At 45.7% G+C, this 19,679-nt stretch overlaps 1 protein-coding gene across 3 annotated transcripts in view; it reads right to left on the minus strand.

Annotated features, from left to right (window-relative positions):
• The window catches only part of PDE10A (phosphodiesterase 10A), a 303,105-nt gene that overhangs the window by 248,346 nt on the left and 35,080 nt on the right, over positions 1–19,679 (minus strand). The window contains exon 1 of one of the 3 annotated variants that reach the window (XM_006152256.2): positions 4,365–4,641. The exons of 1 other annotated variant lie outside the window; for it this stretch is intronic. In XM_006152256.2, coding sequence (XP_006152318.1) covers positions 4,365–4,503 — 139 coding nt within the window. In that variant the 5' untranslated portion in view covers positions 4,504–4,641. Of the gene's footprint in view, positions 1–4,356; positions 4,642–19,679 lie in introns of those variants that run through there. One more of the 3 variants, XM_027773359.1, reaches the window with a different exon arrangement.

The following is a 19,679-nucleotide window of genomic DNA, read 5'->3' on the forward strand; positions in this document are numbered from 1 at the left end:
GAGTTGTTGCTTTTTTTTTTTTTTTTTTTTTTTTTTTTTTTTTTTGAGAGCTTTTTGCTATAGGGTGCCTGTGCTCTCCAGAAAGACAGGAAGAGGCAGAGAGACAGAAAGTGAGAAATCACCCCCCAGGGGGGATGGCCACGCCACAATCCCCTCTCCTCCATTTTCCTCTCAGGATCTTGGGGATGCACGCACATGCACCCGGCGTGAGTTTAAGCCACCGGGTCTGGGACTCGAACCGCGATCGACTACAGGGGAGTCCAGCGACATAGCCATTACTCCAGCTGCTGGCATTATCTGATACAGCGGGGATTTGGGCCACACCAGAGATGAGGTACTCTTCCCATAATCAGGAAGAGAAGTGAAATTAGAGGGACAGCAGGAGACAAATCTGGTTTTGTGAAAGAGATCCAGATGATGACCCTCCCCAGTCCACAGGTAAGAGACTCAAATTCAGAAAGGTTACAGAGCTTTCCAAAGGCAAGTATCGAGTGACTGGCAAAACCAGAATGTGATCGAAGTCAGTCTGTCCTAAAACCCAGACTCTTCTGACTCCAGGGGCCTAGGAAACCCAAACCACCACCAGATCTAATATTCAGATCCTATCACATGCAGATTGTTCCTGGAAACACTGACCACTGACCAAGGTTGTCAGTGGTCAGCCCTGCGTCTCTCTCCCCTGGCTTCAGTCCTTCCCTATTTAGCCTAACGTCTCCCTGTCTGCCTCATGAGATTCGAATATGCCTCCCTGCAAGGCCACGCCACAGCACTGTAGAGAGAAGCGGGCTAGAAGTCTGACTGTATTACGGGGAAAACAGGCTCGATTATCACACAGGTGTACTTCTGCCCAGTGAAGAAGCATGGGCTGTAGGGCAACAGGACCTAAAAGACTGCTATCGCTTTATGGCTCTAGTGATTTAATGAATGAAGTCGACCATTTGTGAAACACCCATGAAATGTCCACCCACGTTCTACCATAACAGACTCAAAGGAAATTGAGCGCTCATTTTAATCAGCTTCTAATATCCGACTTCTAGCATAAAAGAGCCAAAGCCCCACTACTCAGTCTTCCCATTGAACACTGTCTTGGTCCACTCGGGCTGCTCTAACGGACGCCTTAGCCCAGGCGAGGTACAAGGAGTAGAACGTCTTGCTCACACCGCGGAGGCAGGCAGTGCGAGGTCAGGGCCCGCAGAGTCAGCGCCAGCCGGCCGCATCCCTCTAAGACGGACCTTCTGCGTCCTCCCATGGCAAAAGGGGAAGGGGGCTGGTGCCTCTTCTCAGGGCATTCACCCCATTCACGGGGGCTTCACTCTCACGACCAATCACCTCCACAGGCCCACACTCGGACACCTTCACCCCGGTCATTAGGTTCAGCATATGACTTCTGGGGAGATGGAGACATTCAGACCATGGCAACATCCAAATCAAACACCGCATTTTCCTCGACTTTGATCCACCATTCTTGTAGCTGCTTAGGCTAAAACCTGGATGCCATCACTGGCGTCCTTCCTCCCGCCTCACAGCCACTCTCAGGAAACCCTGCCGCTGTGCCTTAAATCGCACCTTCCTGCCCACCACTCCTCACCCTGTCTACTGCTGCTGCCGTGGCTAAGCCCCATCATCCCTTGCCCAGGCTGGTCTCTGGTTTCCTAACCTGCCTCCCCATTTCTGCCCTTCTGCTTTTCAATGAGCATCCAGAATGATCTTAGTAAGTCAGGTAAGGTCACTTCCCTGCGTAAAACTTTTCTGGGGAGGACCTCCTGTCTTTGTCTTTTTTCTTTATAAAGAGGTTTTTGATAGGGTGCATATGCTCACTGGAGAAAGAGACAGAGACAGTAAGAACAGTAAGAAATCACTCCCCGGGGGGATGGCCATGACACGGTCCCTTCTTCTCCATTCCCCTCCTAGGATCGTGGGCACGCACACACACCCAGCACGATTTTCAAGCCAGCGGGTAAAGAACTCTAACCGCAGTTGGCCATGTGGGAGTCCAACGACATAGCCTGCTCCGCCATCTGCTAGTCCCTGGGCCTTCCCGTCTTATTCAGACAGGAACCGACACTCCACACACCTCTGCCCTTCGCCCACGCACTGACTTCAAATACGCCGGCCATGCCCTCAGAGTTTAGGCATTTAGGCACTTTCTCGTCCCTCTGTCTAAAAATCTTGTCTCCAGCTATCCGCCTGGCTCATCGCTCTAAATCTTCGCTTAAATCTTAGCTTTTTGGGGCAGCCTTCCCTACCTGCACTGACTAGGATTATAACTGCATTCCCTAACCCCGTCCCTGCTTTATTCCCCTCCACAGTGCCTGTTGCTAGTCTGACACACATTTAATTTCTGTCCTCCTTATTTCTAGACCTTGGGAAGAGATAGCACCAAAAAGCTAACAGTATCAGAGGTTTTAAAAATTTAATTTTTAAGAGTTAATGTAATGTGTTGGCAATTTATCAAAATTTCTTTAAGACATAAAATATTGGGGGGAAATATTTTTAGTAAAACTGTGTTTAAAAGTTTCCAAATTGGGGACCAGCAGTTAGCGTAATGGCTATGTCGCTGGACTCCCATGTAGTCGACTGCGGTTCGAGTCCTGGACCCAGTGGCTTAAAGTCGTGCCGGGCGCATATGCGTGTGTGCCCAAGATTCTGAGAGGAGAATGAAGAAGAAGGGACTGCAGCATGGCTATCCCCCCTGGGGGGTGATTTCTCACTTTCTGTCTCTATGTCTCTCTCTGTCTTTCCAGCAAGCACACGTGCCCTATAGCAAAAACCTCTCAAAAAAAAAAAAAAAGTTTCCAAATTTAAGATGCTGGTATAAACTGTGTCCTATATAGTTAAACGGGGAGTTATCTTCTTCATTTATAATCAAGATACAAAATGTATGATCCCTATTGCATCCATTGGCATGTACTTACAAGGTTCAGATCTGTAAACTCGTGATGACAAGTCTAACAGTCCTATATGGACTATCAAGAAGACCGAGAAAGTTAATGCATGCAGACCCTTCATACTATCTGGAGCAAGCATGGCAGTGGCCCGATACACGTTTCACACGGGAGTGGCCTTGCCTGCCTTCCTAAGGTCACTCTGGATGCTCACTGAACAGCAGAAGGGCAGAAACCAGGAGGCAGGCTCAATAAACGATGCCCTGGGTTCCTCTATTTTCTATTATGCTCATGGAACTTGGGAGAATCACAAATCAATTTACAAAGAAAAAATTCCATCATTTCTCCCAATTTTAAAGTAAGCGAGGAAACCTTAACCTGGACGAGGAGTGGCAGACTCACTTTGGCTGTCAGCTGCAGTGTGGCTGAGGAACTCCCATAAAGTAGTCATGTGGTCAGTATCTTAAGGAGCCCTCTACATTGATTGACGTTTCCAGGTCGGCCTTAACTCTAATTCAGACAGTCTAATCTATTCTAATACATTTCACTCTGGTACTCTTAAAATTGACACATTATAGGGACCAGCAGATGGCGTAATGGTTACATCACCAGGCTCCCATGCATCCGACCATGCGGTCAAGTCCCAGCCTCAGTGACTTAAAACACCCCGGGCGTGTGTGCGTGCGTCCCCAAGATCCTGAGAGGTGAATGGAGGAGAAGGTTTTGCAGCACGACCATCCCCCCATCAGAAAGTGTGATGTCTCACATTCTGTTTTTCTCTGTCTCTCCGGTGAGCACACACACTCTACAGCAAAAATCTCTCTTAAAACAAACCAAAATAAAACAAAAACAACACTGTAGGATAATTATGAGTGAATTTTCAAAGATATAAACAATTGTAGCAAAGTTCATGCTACCCCTTCCACTCCTGTGACTTCCAGTGTTTCTGCTGAAAACAGAAGCCAACAAAAAAACGCGAGTGGCTCCTACCCCACCCCCAGGCAACCAATCTCTAGTCTTTGCTCAGGTCATCTCACTCCCTTGCAGCTCTCAGTCCTTGACCTGAAAGAGCTGGGCACTGGGCAATGGAAGCCCCCACCCACGTGCCACCCCTGCCTCCAAGAGGGACAATGTTCCTCTATCCCACGAATGCAGAGGGCCTATATGGTTGGTTTGTTCCGTTTTCTTTGTTTAGCACTAACTCTTTGCCACGTTTCTCTCTGTCATTTCCTTACAGTTTTGTTTCCTCAACACTCTCTCTTCCAACCCCTTGGAGTACTGAAAAGTTGAAAGAACCCTTGAAGTCATCAGTTCACCCAAATTAGGAAAATACTCGGTGCACCTATTACATTCTGGTGTCAAGACACGACCCCTCAGAGAACCGCAGGGACTTCAAACGGGCTCGGCAGAATACCTGGTATGCAGTAAGAGCTTAATAAGTGTTCATTCCCATTATCATGTGGACAAGCACCTCCTCACCATAGGATCTGGCCATATCACCAGGAAGTGGTGCCTGCCGGGCGGCGAGCAGGAGTCGGAACAGCTCCCTGGCCAGCAGTGCGGAGCTCATGAGCAGGCCTCCCAGCCTGTGCAGCAGCCTCGCTCCCAGGTGGGGCATCCGACTGGGTTGTGGTCGGGCCTGGGAACCAGCCTGGCACAGACCCTAGATCAGTTTCTTTCCTCCTGGAGGCAGGGGTGGCACGTGGGTGGGGGCTTCCATTGCCCAATGCCCAGCTCTTTCAGGCCAAGGACTGACCAACTGCCCTCCAACAGATTCCAACTGCTGCCCCTGGGAACAAGCTTGTTCCGCTGACATCACAGTCGCTCCCTGGAACCTTCGCCACGCCACACCTTGCTGTCACCAAATGGGCTCCCTGCTTTCCTCCACTCCTGAAATCTGCACAGGTGTGTGCCCTGCCGACTTCAGTCCTTAGCTTCCCGTGGCCTGCTCCGCGTTCCACCCCTCTGCCTAAGTAAGCCCTCAGCCACTCCCCCCAGCAGTCCACAGGCCGCTTCCGCCCCTTCGCCTGCACCTCCCTCCAACCCTGACGTTGCCTCCATCCTTCCAGAGCCCATACACAAAAAATAATACACGTAAAAATAAACCGCCCGAGTGGGCCTTCACGGAGTCCAGCAGCTTAGCCTGCCCGAGGACCCTGCAGAACACCGCCCTCCACTCCTGCTGCACCTACACTTCCGATAAAGTCCTCACAGCCCCCCAGGGCCTCACATCTTGCTCACTGTTTTTCTTATCCTAGAGCGCACTTCCCTTTTCTGCCTCCTGTCAGAGGGAAATTACTCATTAAGAACTGGAATCAGGTCAGCTGGTGGCATGGTGATGACAGCAGCTGGATCCACATGGCCGACGGCTCACTTAGAGTCCCAGACACAGCGGCTTGGAAATACACTGGGTGAGTGTGTGTGCGTGCCCAAAATCCCAAAAGGAGGGAGAGAGGGAGAAGCGAGTGTAGCATGACCACGCCCCATGGGCGTGCTTTCTCACTTGCTCCCTCTGTCTCTCCAGTGAGAGCACCTACACCCGCTAGCAAATGTTAAAAGAAAGAACTTGCGTGAGGCATCAGCTCCTCCAGAAACTGTTTCTGCTCCTTTTCCTCAAATAAGCTTGCCGCTCCTTCTGATATGCTCTTGGTGAATCTCCGATTGAAACAACGAAATCAAACTGAACTGTTTATTGTACACTGTCGAGTGACCAGGGCTTCACATACTTTGTCTCATTCCATGCAAATTCTATCTTGAAGTAGATAGCCAACTATATCCCATCGCATAAATATTTTTGAAATTTCCTCCATGTCAGGAAGGGGAAAACAGAAGTCAGAAGTAAGTGGATGTCTTAAATAAACAAGGGGGTTACATCAGATTAAGAAGTCTGCACAGCGAAAGACACAGGAATTAGTGAGAGTTGACAACTCTAGGAATAGGAGAAAATTTTTATAAACTATGTCCCAGTTAAGGACTGATAACCAGAATACACAGGAAACTCAAGTGGGTTATCCAGAAAAAAAAATGGTTAACCAATTAAAAGAGGGAGAAATGAGCTGAATAAGCAACTCTCTATGGAAGACGAGAAAACGCCAAAAAGTAGATGAAAAAATGCTCAACATCCCTCATCGTAAGGGAGATCAAAACCGCAATGAGATACCACCTACCCAAGTCAGAATGGCAAAGATTAAACCAACACAGAATGTAAGTGCTGGTGGGGTGCGGTGAAAGAGGAGTTGTTCTATACTAGTGGTGGGAATAGAAACCGGCCCAGCCACTGTGGAGAACAATGTGAAGGTTTCTCAAAGACCTACAAATAGAGCTACCATATGATCTAACAACTCCACTTCCGAGTAGCTACCCAAAGGGCAGGAGAATGCTCAGTCCAAAAAGTGCTTGCACATCTATGTTCATTCCAGCATTACTCACAATTGCTAAGACGTGGAACCAACCCAAACGTCCACAAACAGATGAATGGGTTGAAAAAGTGTGGCACATATACTCCACGGAATACTACTAAGCCATAAAAAAAAAAAAAAACCAAGACTCAGGCATTTGACAGAAAGTGGAAGGACATGGAAAGTTTCCTGCTGGGTGAAGCAAGTCGGGCTGTGACTCAGCATCTCTGAAGCCAAGGTGATGAAAGGAAACCTGGGCCTTCCCCTCCGCGACCACAAGTAGCACAGGACAGCGAAGAGCAGTTTATGACGGAAGCAATGCGAGAGGATCCCTTTGCTATTTCTTAGAGTATTTTTATAAAATAATAAAGTATTGGATTTGTAAGCTCCTTTTCAAAATGAGAAGTATCAAAATAATTAAAGTTTTGTCTTACAACTCCACGGCGTGTAAGACCGTAGGCTTTATAATAAGGCGGACTGGCTGTTCAGGACAACGCTGGCTTTCCTCCGTTCCACTCAGTGCCCTGCACTCCTGTGCCCCTTCACGCCCATGCTGCTCCCTCTCAGACCTTGTCACCAAGGCTGTCAGTGCCACCATTTCCCCATCAGTACCGCGTTCATGTCCTGACCCCGGCCCCCACCTTGTGTCCCTGCTGGGTGGGCAGCAACACGGGGGAATGCTGACTCCACCCCCTGACGGATGAAACACAGAAATCAAGCAGTCTACTCCCACAGATTCACACCAGGTATTTTTAAAGTCCTGATTTGTACCCAAGAGCTCGAACGTTCCTCTGTCAAGTTCTATGCCTGATTTGCAGGTTAGAGATTCCGACTCTCTAGAAAATTACTTGCATCTAATTTCCTGTCCAAGTGCCCAGAAGGCATTTTCCAGCTCAGTGTGTTCCCGTCCCCTGTCTGGCCCTATCCACAGGACCCAGGCCACAGTTAACAGGACTGAGTATAAACAGTCAGTACATGGGCATTTCAAAAAGTTAGTAGAAAAACTGAATTAAAGTACAAGTTTATTTTGGTGCGTAAAACTTCTGAAATCCATGCATAGGTTTTCATAATACACATTTCCATCCATTTTTGAAGGCTGTACTATCCTGTAGTCCTAGTTAGGGTCTATTGTCCTTACTCAGAATCCTACCAGGAACCAGCTGATAGAATTATTCTAAAGGAAGCACATGCTCCCTTGATTTAAAGCTGAGTCTTAAAGGGGGTAAATCTCCCTTACCATGTTTAGCAAGGAAGAGCATCAGGTCCCAGGGAAGAGCCTTCAGCCGTCTCCCTGTGGCTTTATGCGGTTGCAGCTCTGGCCAGCCACAGTAAAACGTTTTTAAAAAATAATTCAAGGGCCAGCCTATGACATAGTGGTTTTGTCACTGGACTACCACACGGCTGATGATGGTTCTAGTCCTTGGCCTGGTGGCTTGAAAATCATACCAGGCATATGTATGTGCATGCCCAAAATTCCGGGGAGGAAAATGTAGGAAAAGGGATTGTAGCGTGGCCATTCCCCGCAGGGGGTGATTTCTCACAATCCCTCTCACTGTCTCTCTGTCTCTCTCTCTGGTGAGTGCACATATCCTATGACAAAAACCTATTAAAAAACTCAATTGTTTTTCCTGAAGCAGCTGTTATTCCTTTAGAAAAACTTTATCTGGGCCTAGACCACAGCTCGTGCTAACACAATGGTCTGTGGTAAAGAAGCCACTGGGGGACCCTGGGTTCACAGCAGGGGCCTCCCTGTTATCCAGGCTCGTGGGGGTGGGTCACAATGTGAAGACCCTGTTGGGGGCAATGTTCAATGCCCAGGCTGGTGGGGGCAATGTTACTGAAGAAATAAGTAAATAAAAAGTATCTTTTGCACACACCCTAAAGGCGGGGTGACCTGATGTGAGCTGTCTGACACCTCGGTGCTAACTCGACCGGACTACACACGGTCCCACACGTGGAGACGCCCCCTCACTGCTGCCACGCCAGCATGGGTACCAAATGCACACCAATAACAAATCACTGCACAGCCACAGCGTCGAGGACTGCCTTCCCCCTGCCACACGTGAACTGCTTGTTAACGACAATTTATTACAGCCAGTGCCTCTGGAGTCCAGCAACTTCAACTGCACTGCAGTGTCCCACCCAAACAAGAGCGTTGATTTCTCATCCACAGGGAGTAAGGCCCACATGCTATGATGTGCCACCAGAGTTTTCCCAAAACACTTAAATGTCTACATGAAAATTGGAAAACAGGATTTCAGTGCATCTTACTGAAAATCAATATTTCATTTTTTAATTACACTGGCAGACTTCTCTTGACTGCACACAGAATGAGTCAGTGCTGCTTCTGTACAAATGCCTAGAATCAAAGCGACGGACACAACTTCGAGAAAATGTATCGTAACACCAGAGGTGGTCACAGTGACAAAAGACAAGACTGCCGTCTTCTCAAGTGCACAGTGCTCTCTCGAGTTTGTTACCTTTAACATCCTCCGGTGAAAGGGCAGGAGAGCCGGGAGGACCGGAAGTACAGGAAGCCCACTCAGTCTTAGAGAAGGAGCTGTCACTCCCCATCACCTGGCCCGATGCCCACGGAAGAAGACCCCCCAAACCGGAGAAGGCTGCTTGGTCATTACGCCATCCACTGCAGTGCCACGCCCTCAGATTCAATATGAACAACTCAAAATAAGCCTTCACATCGGATCGGCTACCGACTGCCAGTACTGACGAGGGGCAGGGGCGTCATGGGGCACTGGTGCTGGTGTGCTTGCTAGAAGGACAGAGGGTGAGGTGCACACACCCCCGCCTGCCGTGTTGAGCGTCTTCCCCGGACATGGGGCCTGCAGTGCTAGACTGGGTACGTCCCAGTTGGCAGCTCCTAGGGACAGATATGACTGAAGAGCTGGGCATGAGCAAAGACAGAAGTCATCAGCACAAAAGGCAGTCCTGAGAGTGGGAAGAACCAGGCCGGCCTTGCTGTTTAAGGCCTCACGTTTACCGGGACAGTCTCAACAGCGAGGGGTCAACGGCGAAATGATGACATGGAAATTACATATACTACTTAAATGTTAGTAAAACCATCACAGAAGGGTGACCCTGCTCCTCTGACAGCGAAGATTATTCATACACATGTTCACTGTGTGTGTGTCCTTTAAATGTGTATTTGCTACATTGGTAAAACTTGGTGCATAAGAAACCTTCCTGGTCCAATATACTTGTGCAACATATTGAACTATTGTTTCGCTTTGCATTAGTGTAGCAAAAGTTTAATGTGTAGCTTACATAGGTAGAAAAGAAATCGGGGCAAAATTCTTGGGTCTAAAGACCAAAAACCTGGTGCTCATTACACCCCAAGGCTGCACCTTCCGCAAACAGAAAAGGCCCTGAGGAGGCATGCAGGTATTCCCGACCTGTGCCCCCGTCCCTGGGCAGCCTCGTCTCCTCGCACCCACACAGTTTACACACCCAGCCCCCGGCCCTTCAGCAGAACAGGCCTGAGTCAAGGAAGGACCACAGACACCAGGGGACAAACAGTCTCCAGTCAAGGCTCAAATTGCCACATGGCTCATTTCCACACGGAGAGCCTGGAAGATGGGCTCAGGTCCCCCTCCAGAAACAGCTGTGCAGGCCTCCAGCCAAAGGGCAGTTTGTACCAGTGGGCAACGAAGCCAGGTCTGCCCCAGTCTCCCCATGTCCATATACTAGCTTCCTCGTCTTGTGTTCAGGACCAGAAGATGGTGTAATGATTACGTCGCTGAACTCCTATACAGTCAACTGCAGTTCAAGTCCCAGACCTGGTGGCTTGAAATTCACACTGGGCGCATGTGCATGTGAGTCCAAAATCCAGAGAGGAGAATGAGGAGAAGAGATTGCTTTCTGTCTCTTTGTTTCTGTCTCTCCAGTGAGCACGTGCACCCTATGGCAAAAATCTCTTAAAAAAAAAAAAAAAAAGAAAAAGAAAAAGAAAAGAAAGAAATTATGTTCACACAGGAGTCGAAGTCGAGCTGCAAGCCCTGCAGGGAAACGTGACGGTGACATGGGCTGAGAGCTCAGAGCAGCAGCACCGCGGGCGGGCAGCAGCAGAGCCGAGGTCGGGCTGTGGGGCTATGCCTGCTTCCTCTGAGAGGAGGCTGAGCAGGATGGAGGGGCCGTGCAGGAAGAACACGTGCTGGGCCCCAGCCCACCACAGAGTGCTGTGGACAGGCCACTCACACCTGTGGGCACAAGGAGATGGACTGGAAAGTCCTTTCCCTCCCAAAACAGGGTCTCTGTCAGGTTGTCCACTACGAAGTGGAAGAGATTGGACCAGAAGGTGCATCCCTGATGCAGAGAGGTTCGTCCCCTCGTGTTCCTCCATGGCCAGCATTTCCAACCAACAGAGCATGTCCCGGAACGGTTCCCTCCTTCCTCTGATGGTTAATTTTCTATGTCAATATTGTTGGCCACGATGCCCAGGTGTTTGGCTGGAAACCAGCCCAGATGTGTCCAGACGTGGAGGGCTCGGCGATCGGTGACTCTGAGTAAAGCAGATCACTCTCCTAGCGTGGTGACCTCGTCCAGCAGCTGGAGGCTTCAGGGAGGGTGGCGACACAGAAACCCTGCCCTGGCATCCAGCCAGGGCTCAGCGGAATTCACTCAGGGCTGTAGGACTGGAGCTCCTGAACTTCCCGGCTGCCAGCCTGCCCTACAGCCTGCACATGGGCATCTTAGCCACTGTAGCCAGTTCCTTAAAGTCAGCTTCTCTCTCCCTTCCTTCCCCCATCCTCGCATGCCACACACACACACACACACACACACACACACACACATGCATGCACACATGCACGCACACATATGCACACACATGCACACACGCACGCACACATGCACACACACCCTGGTTCTGTTTCCCTAAAGAGCATGACTAACGTACCTCCCCTCCACCCTAAAACATCTACCACAACCCTTACAGTAAGTGCACATGGTTCCACGCACGGTGGAGCCATAGGAAAACGTGACCTCATAAAAAGTTCATGCTAAAAAGAAATCCTGCAAAGAATTAAACAACTTTATAGTCACCTTAGATGCTGTTTGTCCTGTGCCTTTGACAGATGACAAAGGAACTGCAGGTCGCAGGGCTTGGGGCAGGGCAATGCCTTAAAGAAACCTAAACATTCTCAAAAGCAGATGCCAGAAATGCTATCCAGGGAAGCACGTTTGAAACATAAACGTTTATAAAATGGCAAAATTATTCATGCATTTTATAGAAAGAAGGAAGAGAAGCCTGGGAATTCCTTGGAGCAGAAGGCGAAGTCTCCAGGAGCCGGAAGGCTGCAGTCACCAGCAGCCTCGGGTCTGACTGTCCCCTTCTGGGTGGGCCTTCTTCCCAGGACCAGACCGGTTCGCTTGGAGACACTTTCCCTCCTCTTCCTCTGCCTGGTCCCACGGCGGACATCTCCTCAGGTTGTGCTCGCGTTTTTATTCCTCAGTCCTCCAAAACGCCTGTCCCAGTAACTCCTGCGTCTTCCTCTGCAGCTGCTGTCCTCCTGAGCCACCTCCCTGCCCCTCGGCACACCTGCCAGCATCTCTGTGCTAGCCCCCTGCTCCCCCCAAGCCTGCACTCATCCTGCTAAGACGTGAGCAGACCACCCCACCCCCTCACGCCCTCCTCCCATCACCTGCTCCAGCTGCGTCCCCTTCCCACCACTGGACCAGAGCAGCCCGTGAGTGGCAGTCGCTCTCCAGTCACAAGCCCCTCCTGTGGCCAGGCCTGGGCTCAGTCTGCTCTCCTGGGCAGGCCCTGGCTCTCTCCTGCATCTTGTCACTCTCACCCAAGCAACCCTTGCACACTCACATCCTAACACACTTCCCCGATTCTGACCACTTCCACCTGAGTAAGTTCCTCCTGGTTCTCTAGGTTGATCTGAACATCTGACCATCAGGTAATACAAGCAACATCAGGTATTTAGGACTTTAATTTCATGAGACAAACTTTTTTTAAGGTTTACTAGCCCTGATTTGACATACATATACGTCTTACCTTTCGTAATTTCTTCTCCCTTCTTCTAAGCCCTTCCACAATTTGGTATTCTAACATAAACTAAATCCAGTTCAAAATTCGGCCCGTTAAATAGTTGAGAGATTACCAGTCGTGACTTTAAGTCCCAACCTTGCGTGAGTGAATCACTGAACGCAGCATTCATTCAGTCCAAAGGCGTACTGAGCTCCCACTCACACCAGGCGTGGTGCAGGCCGGGAGCACCACCGTGAGCAGAACAAACCCACCTCCTGCCTTCATGGAGCTTATGGCCTGAGAGGGTTATGCTGGGGGTTCAGGAGCACAAAGGCTCCAAGGAGGTGGGGGTGGGGTGTATCTGGCTGCACACAGTGCAGAGAATGATGTACCTGGCCCAGGGGCAAGAGAAGACCAGGAGAGGGGTGCAGTGCTAGGAAAGTAAGCCTTCCCAGTAGTGGCGAGGACCCTGAGTTGACTTGGCCGCGATGTAACCTTGGGTGCACTGCAGCCACAGCAGGCTAGCTGGTTTGCCTGTGTGGAAGCAGAGTGCACGGGGCGGGAGGCCAGAGAAGGGCACTGCAGTGGGCTGGGAGTGAGCTGGGCTTGGGCTGGGGTGGGACGAGGCAGGTACCTAACCTGGCTGAAGCTGCAGGCGGTAAAAGTGGCTGCCAGCTTGGGCCTCTGACAAAGGAGTCTGCTGTTACCTCAAAGACTTGGGCTTGAGCCATCAGAATAGAAATGGCATTTCCAGGGGGCAAGGGAAGAAACAAGCCAAGAGTAGACCCTTAGAGTTTGGTTTTGAACAAGTTTGAAATACCTAACTATGAGTGAATTTTTCTTTTAGGTTTGTTTAATCTTTTTTTTCTTTTTTTTTACATTTTATCATTGTACATCTTTGTAACATGCCATATGGTTTTCCAAAGTATGCATGTAGTCCTGTAGTCCATGACAATCAAACCGAGACTATTGCCACATACTTCTTTGTCTACTGGTAATTTGCATTCTTTGGTCTGTTAAATGTTTCTTGCCTTTGCCCCTCCCACCCTCCTCTACCACCCATTCCCCTCCCCTACGGTCTTCAGTATCTACACTTATCCTCTCTATTACTATATCTTCATGTCTTTCCGTTTCTGCCATAGAGTGTAGACATTTGGTACATACTGAGTGGTGATATACAGTGTGCATCTTTCAAAGTCTGGCTCACTGCACTTAACGTTAGGTTTTCTATGTCTATCCACTTCTAATCAAATTACAGGGTCTCACTGTTTCTTATTCTATAGTATACATGCACCATCATTTTCTTAATCCAGTCACAAATCCTGGACTCTGAGGTTGATTCCATGTCTTAGTAATTGTGAATAATGCTGCAATAAACATGGATAAGCAAGTGTCTTTCCAGCTGAGTGTTTTCCTAGCTTTTGGGCAACTACTATGGAATGGGATTACTGGGTCATATGGTAATTCTATCTGCAGGTTTCTGAGAAACTTCCATATTACTCTCCACAACAGTTATACTAATTTACATTCCCACCAACAGTGGAAAATCATATTGTGTGGTACAATGGTGTACAATGATGGATTGTTAAAAAAAAAATTTAAGAACAAAGTGTAAGAGGGTATTCTTTTCACCACAGCCTCACCAGCACTTGTCATTCTTTATTCTTATCATAGCCATTCTTTATTTAAAATTTACTGTTTATTTACGTCTTTCATGCACGTCTTTACAGTGTGCAACACGGTTTCCCAGCATGACTACAGTACCTATTAGTCAAAGACATAATACATGATCATCAACAGATAAATTTTCATTTCTGCGTGTTACATTTTTGATCCCTTACAGCCTACCTTCTATTACCAATTCCATTCTTTTTTTTAAGAATTATTTTATTTAACTTTATTTATTTTATTTATTTATTTTTAAATTGGACCAGAGAGGGACAGAGTGAGAGAGAGAAGGAAAGTGAGAAAGCAAGCCATCAGCTCCAGGACTTGAAATGCAGTCAGCCATGTGGGAGTTCAGCACCCTTAACCACCATGCCACTTGCTGGCCCCCCATCCCATTCTATACTGTCTCTAGTATCTATCATTGGCCTCCTTGTTATTATACCTTCCAACCTTTCTATTTCTGCTACAGAGTGGAGATATTCTATATATATTAAGCAGGAAATACAATGCCTGTCTTTCACAGTCTGCTTTGCCTTGCTTTGCATTAATCTACTATATTTGTTCCCTTTACATCAAATGTCGAGGTCTCATTGTTTTTTATAGATCATAGCCATGCTAACAGGATTAAATGACATCTCATTGTGATTTTAATTCACGTTTCCATTATGAGATATTGAAATTTTTTATATACCATTTAGTCATTCATGTCTTCCCTACAAAGTTGCCTATTTAACTCATTTGCCTATTTTTAATTGGATTATTCTTTTTTTTGGCAAGTGAGCTGCCTGAGTTCCCTATATATTCTGGTTATCAATTCTTTGTCTGAGGCAGAATTTGCAAATATTTTCTCCCATTCTCAGGGTTATCTCTTCAGTCTAATTATTGTTTTCTTTATTGTGCCTAAGCTTTATAGCTTGATATAGTTACACTTGTCTATTTCTGGGATTATTGTCTATGCTTTAGGGGTCTTCTTTAAGAAATATTTCCCTACTCCAATGTTTTCAAGAGTTTCCCTTTTCTTCCAGTAATTTTATAGTTTAAGGGTTTACATTTAAATTTTTGATCCATTTTAAGTTGATTCTTGTTAATGGTGAGATATAGGGGTCCAGTTTCATTTTTCTGCTAGTGAATATCCAGTTATTCCAGCACCATTTAGAGAAAACTTTCTTTTCTCCACTGTATTGTCTTGTACCCTTTGTCAAAGAGGAGCTGACAGTATGATTTAGGATTTATTTTTGGATTCTATATTCTGTTCCATTGATCTATGTGTCTCTTTTTGCACCAGTACCATGCTGTTTTGATTATCACCACTTTGTATGTATTTTGAAGTTGGGAAGTGACACGACTCCTACTTTGTTCTTTTTGCACAGTGTTATCTTGGTGATGTGGGTCTATTATGACACCAGGAAAATTTCATGATTGTTTTCTCTATCTCTGTTTAGAATGTCATCAGTAATTTAGTCAGAATCACATTGGCTATGTAAATTAAATTGGATAGAACTGACATTTTGATTATATTGATTCTTTCAACCCAAGAACATGGATGTCTTTCCACTTTTTTGTATCATATTCAATTTATTTTTTCAAATTTTAATAGTTTTTTGCAGAGTTCTTTCACTTCTTTGGTTAGGTTTATTTCTATGTATCTTATTCATTTGGTGATTATTGCAAATGGGATTGCTTTCCACATGGAACATTTTTGAAGACTGACCACATCAAGGGGCACAAAACAAGCGTCTACAATTTGAAATGTATAAAAGTTACATCCAATATCTTTTCTGACCATGATGGAATTAAACTTGAAATCAACCACAGAAAGAGCCCTTGAAAATACACAAAAGCATGAAAACTAACCAACCTATTCCCGAACAACTTCCAAACAATTGAAAAAATTAAGCCTGAAATCAAAAGATTTGTTGAAACCAACAATAATAAACATACCACTTCCCATAATCTTTGGGACACAGCAAAAGCAGTCATAATAAGTAAGCTCCTAGCAATTAGTGCTTACAAGAAAAAAATAGAAAGGTGGAAAATACATAACTTGACATCACACCTTATGGAAATAGAAAAGCAACAAAGCAAGAACAAAATGCCAGAAGGAAAAAAGCAGTGAAGAGTAGAGTTGAAATAAATATAGAATAAAAGAAATATACAAAAAAAGAAAAAAATTAATGAAACAAAAAGCTGGTTTTAGAGAGGTTAAACAAATTGGACAAATAATTAGCTAGACTGATCAAGAAAAATGGAGAAAGAAACCAGATAAAATCAGTAACAGAGCTGGTAACATGACAACTGATATATCAGAAATTCAAAAAAGTATGAGAGAACACTGAATGACTACATACCAGCAAACTGGAAAACCTAAATGAGATGAACAAATTTTCAGACACATATAAATTAGGAAGAAATAGAAAACCTGAATAGACCAATAACCAATAATATTGAATCAGTAATAGTCTCTCCCAACAACAACAACAACAAACCCAGGTCCATATGGCTTCACTTCTGAATCCTACAAAATTTTTAAAGAAGAGCTAAACAAAATTTGCCTCAAACTATTTATGTATAAATATACAAAAGGAAGCAACAATCCTAAACTCATCCTTGAAGCCTCCAACACCTTAATGTCAAAAGCAGACAAAGACATAACAAAAATAAATAAATAAATAAATAAATAAATAAATAAATGAATAAAAATAGAAAGCTACATTAATTATTAATGATTAATATTGATGCAAAAATTCTCAAGAAACTAGCAAATCAAATCCAAGAGCATATAAAAATTATATACCACAACCAGGTAGGCTTTATCCCAGAGATGCAAGGATGGTTCAACATATGCAAAACAATAAATACATGGATCAGCAGGTGGCGTAATGGCTATGTCGCTGGACTCCTATGTAGCCAACTGTAGTTTGAGTCCTGGACCCAGTGGCTTTAACTCACTCCGGGCATGTGTGTGTGTGTGCCTAAGATCCCAAGAGGAAAATGGAGGAGAATGGATTGTGGTGTGGCCATCCCACATTGGGGAGTGATTTCTCACTTTCTGTCTCTCTGTCTGTCTCTGTCTTTCTGGAGAGTACACATGTCCTATAGCAAAAACCTCTTCAAAAAAAAAATGAAAGAAAAGAAAACAATAAATACAATGCATCACATTAACAGAAGAAAAGATAAAAACAACATGATCATATCTATAGATGAGGAAAAACATTGGATAAAATATAATATTCCTTCATGATCAAGACTCTCAGCAAAATAGATAGAGAAAAAAGCCATATATGACAAATTCATTGCTAATATGCTAGATGGGGAAGAGCTGGAAGCTTCCCCATTAAAAACTGGAACAAGACAACCTGCCTACTTTCTCCACCCCTTTTCAACATAGTACTGTAAGTCCTAGCCAATGAAATCAGACAAGAGAGAAAAATAAAAGAGATTCAGATAGGAAAAGAAGCTAAACTGTCTCTATTCCCAGATAAAATGTTTACATACATAGGGAATCAAAAAACAAAGCAAAACAGAAAAACCTCCTAGAAGTGATAAATGAGTTAAATAGCAGGATACAAAAATTGATAGCATTTTTATATACCAGAAATGAACAGACTGAAATGGAATTGCAATTTTTGAATAAAAGGTTTGATATAGGATTCTTGAGTTCAGAGGAAAGATGGAGTTCACAGATATATTTGGAATTAATGGTTATAGATAAAATCTATAGGACCAATCTATGGAGAGAGAACCTAGAAGCCAGAGCCTTGCGACATTCTAGAATTCAGAGGCTGAGACGAGGAGGAGCCATGAGCAAAGGACAAAGACCAAGCCAGGAAGAGTCCAGGAAATCAACCTTCTCAAGGAAGGAGCAGCCAGTGCTGTCAGAGGCACCCCAAAAGCCAATTCGTGGCCCTCTTCCTCACAGTATAAGTACCTGGGATCCCAGGATTACTGTCAGGAACCCGCACAAAAGCTTACAATGAATGTGGAATTTAGATGCTTTCTTTCTGGATTAGATGTTTAAGATTTCTGATTTTGAGTACATCTATTCTTTTACATTTCACCATTAACACCTCCACTGAAATAAAAAGGCAAATTATTAATTTCAACTCTAAAATAAAACCTTTAAATGAATCTTTTTAAATACAGTCATATAGAAAACTTCTTGAGTTAGTCATTGTAAACAATAGAAAATAACCACTCAAATAACAGACTTTCAGTAAGCTAAGAAAAAGAGAAAATATTTGGAATATTCAGTTTTTTGAAAGGGGATAATTCCTACTTCTTGACAGAAATCACTTCTTCAATCTTTCAGAGCTTCTCGGAAGTAACACGGTTCAAACTAATCCTTGGTGAGAAAGAAGACCTTCTTACCATTACAGGTCAAGAGACAGACTACAAGGCACTTGGTGGTCTCCCTCCTGATGCCGTTCACTTTCATTACTGCTCAGCTAAGAGAGACGGGCCAGGGCAGAGGGGAAGGGTCCTTCCAGAGGAGCCCCCAGAGGGGCAGGAAGGCCCTCCAGGGCCCTTCTGGTCCTTCCAGACCTACGTATCTGAGGCACAGGCTTCAATCCCCAACACTACCTGGAACATCCTAACCTTACTAGAGAACAGACGCCCACATCACCGCTTCGAGCATCGGGATCCAGAGATCAAGCTTCCTGGACAGACGTCCCGCTCCTCCACACCCCTCTGTCACTTAGGGGAACAGACAGGCACTAACAGCCCTTGAAGTGGAAGTCAAGTTTACAGCTGTTGACAGCCCATGATGAGCAATCATGCACAAAAAGGACACAGTTCACAAACTGCAGTGATTTTTGTATTAGTTCATTCTGAAGCCAGAGATCTGCTCACACTTTAAGGCATCACATGGCATATCACCAAATACCCTGATTTTCCAGTATAGCTTCTCCCTCCAGAATTCCAATAGGCATTGGTATTTATCCGAGCAAAACTCTGAACCACGAAGTAATCTGAATGAAGCCTGGGAAGCCTCCGGACCTCTTAACAGCTCCAGTCTAAGAAGCTAAAGCCATCTGCTAGCATGGCTGCCTCTCAATCTGGCATGTGGACACAATTTATTTTTGTTTCATAGGAAGTCCTTAAACCCTGCTCCCCTGGAATAAAACCAACACCACGGGACATCTGCATGACAAACAATACTGGCTGTAAATCCTAATCATCTCAAACTGTCAGAATTTAAGAGACTTGTGTGGAGTGATGAGAACCGTCAACCCTCAGAAACTAAGAGAACGGTGTGCAGTGTCACTCTCATTCTGGAATCAGGCTTGCCTGGGTTTGTAACTCTGTCCTCACAGGCCATGCGACCTGATCCCTGTGATACATATTTTCCCTAAATATTCGGTGAAAACAACTGTCACTACTACTCATGGGGATGAACTGAGCATCACTAGATCAATCCAGGTGGGCCAGCCCGTGGCCTGCTGGTTATGTGAGCTGGACCCCACATGGCCGACCGCACAGTTTAAGTGTGAAACTTGACAGCTTGAAAAATAAGCTGGGTGCATGTGTGAAGCTCTAGTTGCAGCTCAGGCTCATCTCAGTAAACTGAAAATCCCAAAGGAGGGAGAGAAGGATGAAGGGGTTGCAGAGTGGGCATTCCCCATGAAGGATGCTTTCTCACTTTCCCTCTCTTGCTTTGTCTCTGTTTCTCAGTGCATGTGCTCTCTGGCAAATTTTTAAAAATTTTAAAAACCACAATCTAGGCAAATGCTGAGC

This window comes from Tupaia chinensis, unplaced genomic scaffold (assembly GCF_000334495.1).
Source record: "Tupaia chinensis unplaced genomic scaffold, TupChi_1.0 Scaffold000346_1, whole genome shotgun sequence".
In the NCBI taxonomy this organism is placed as follows: domain Eukaryota; kingdom Metazoa; phylum Chordata; class Mammalia; order Scandentia; family Tupaiidae; genus Tupaia; species Tupaia belangeri.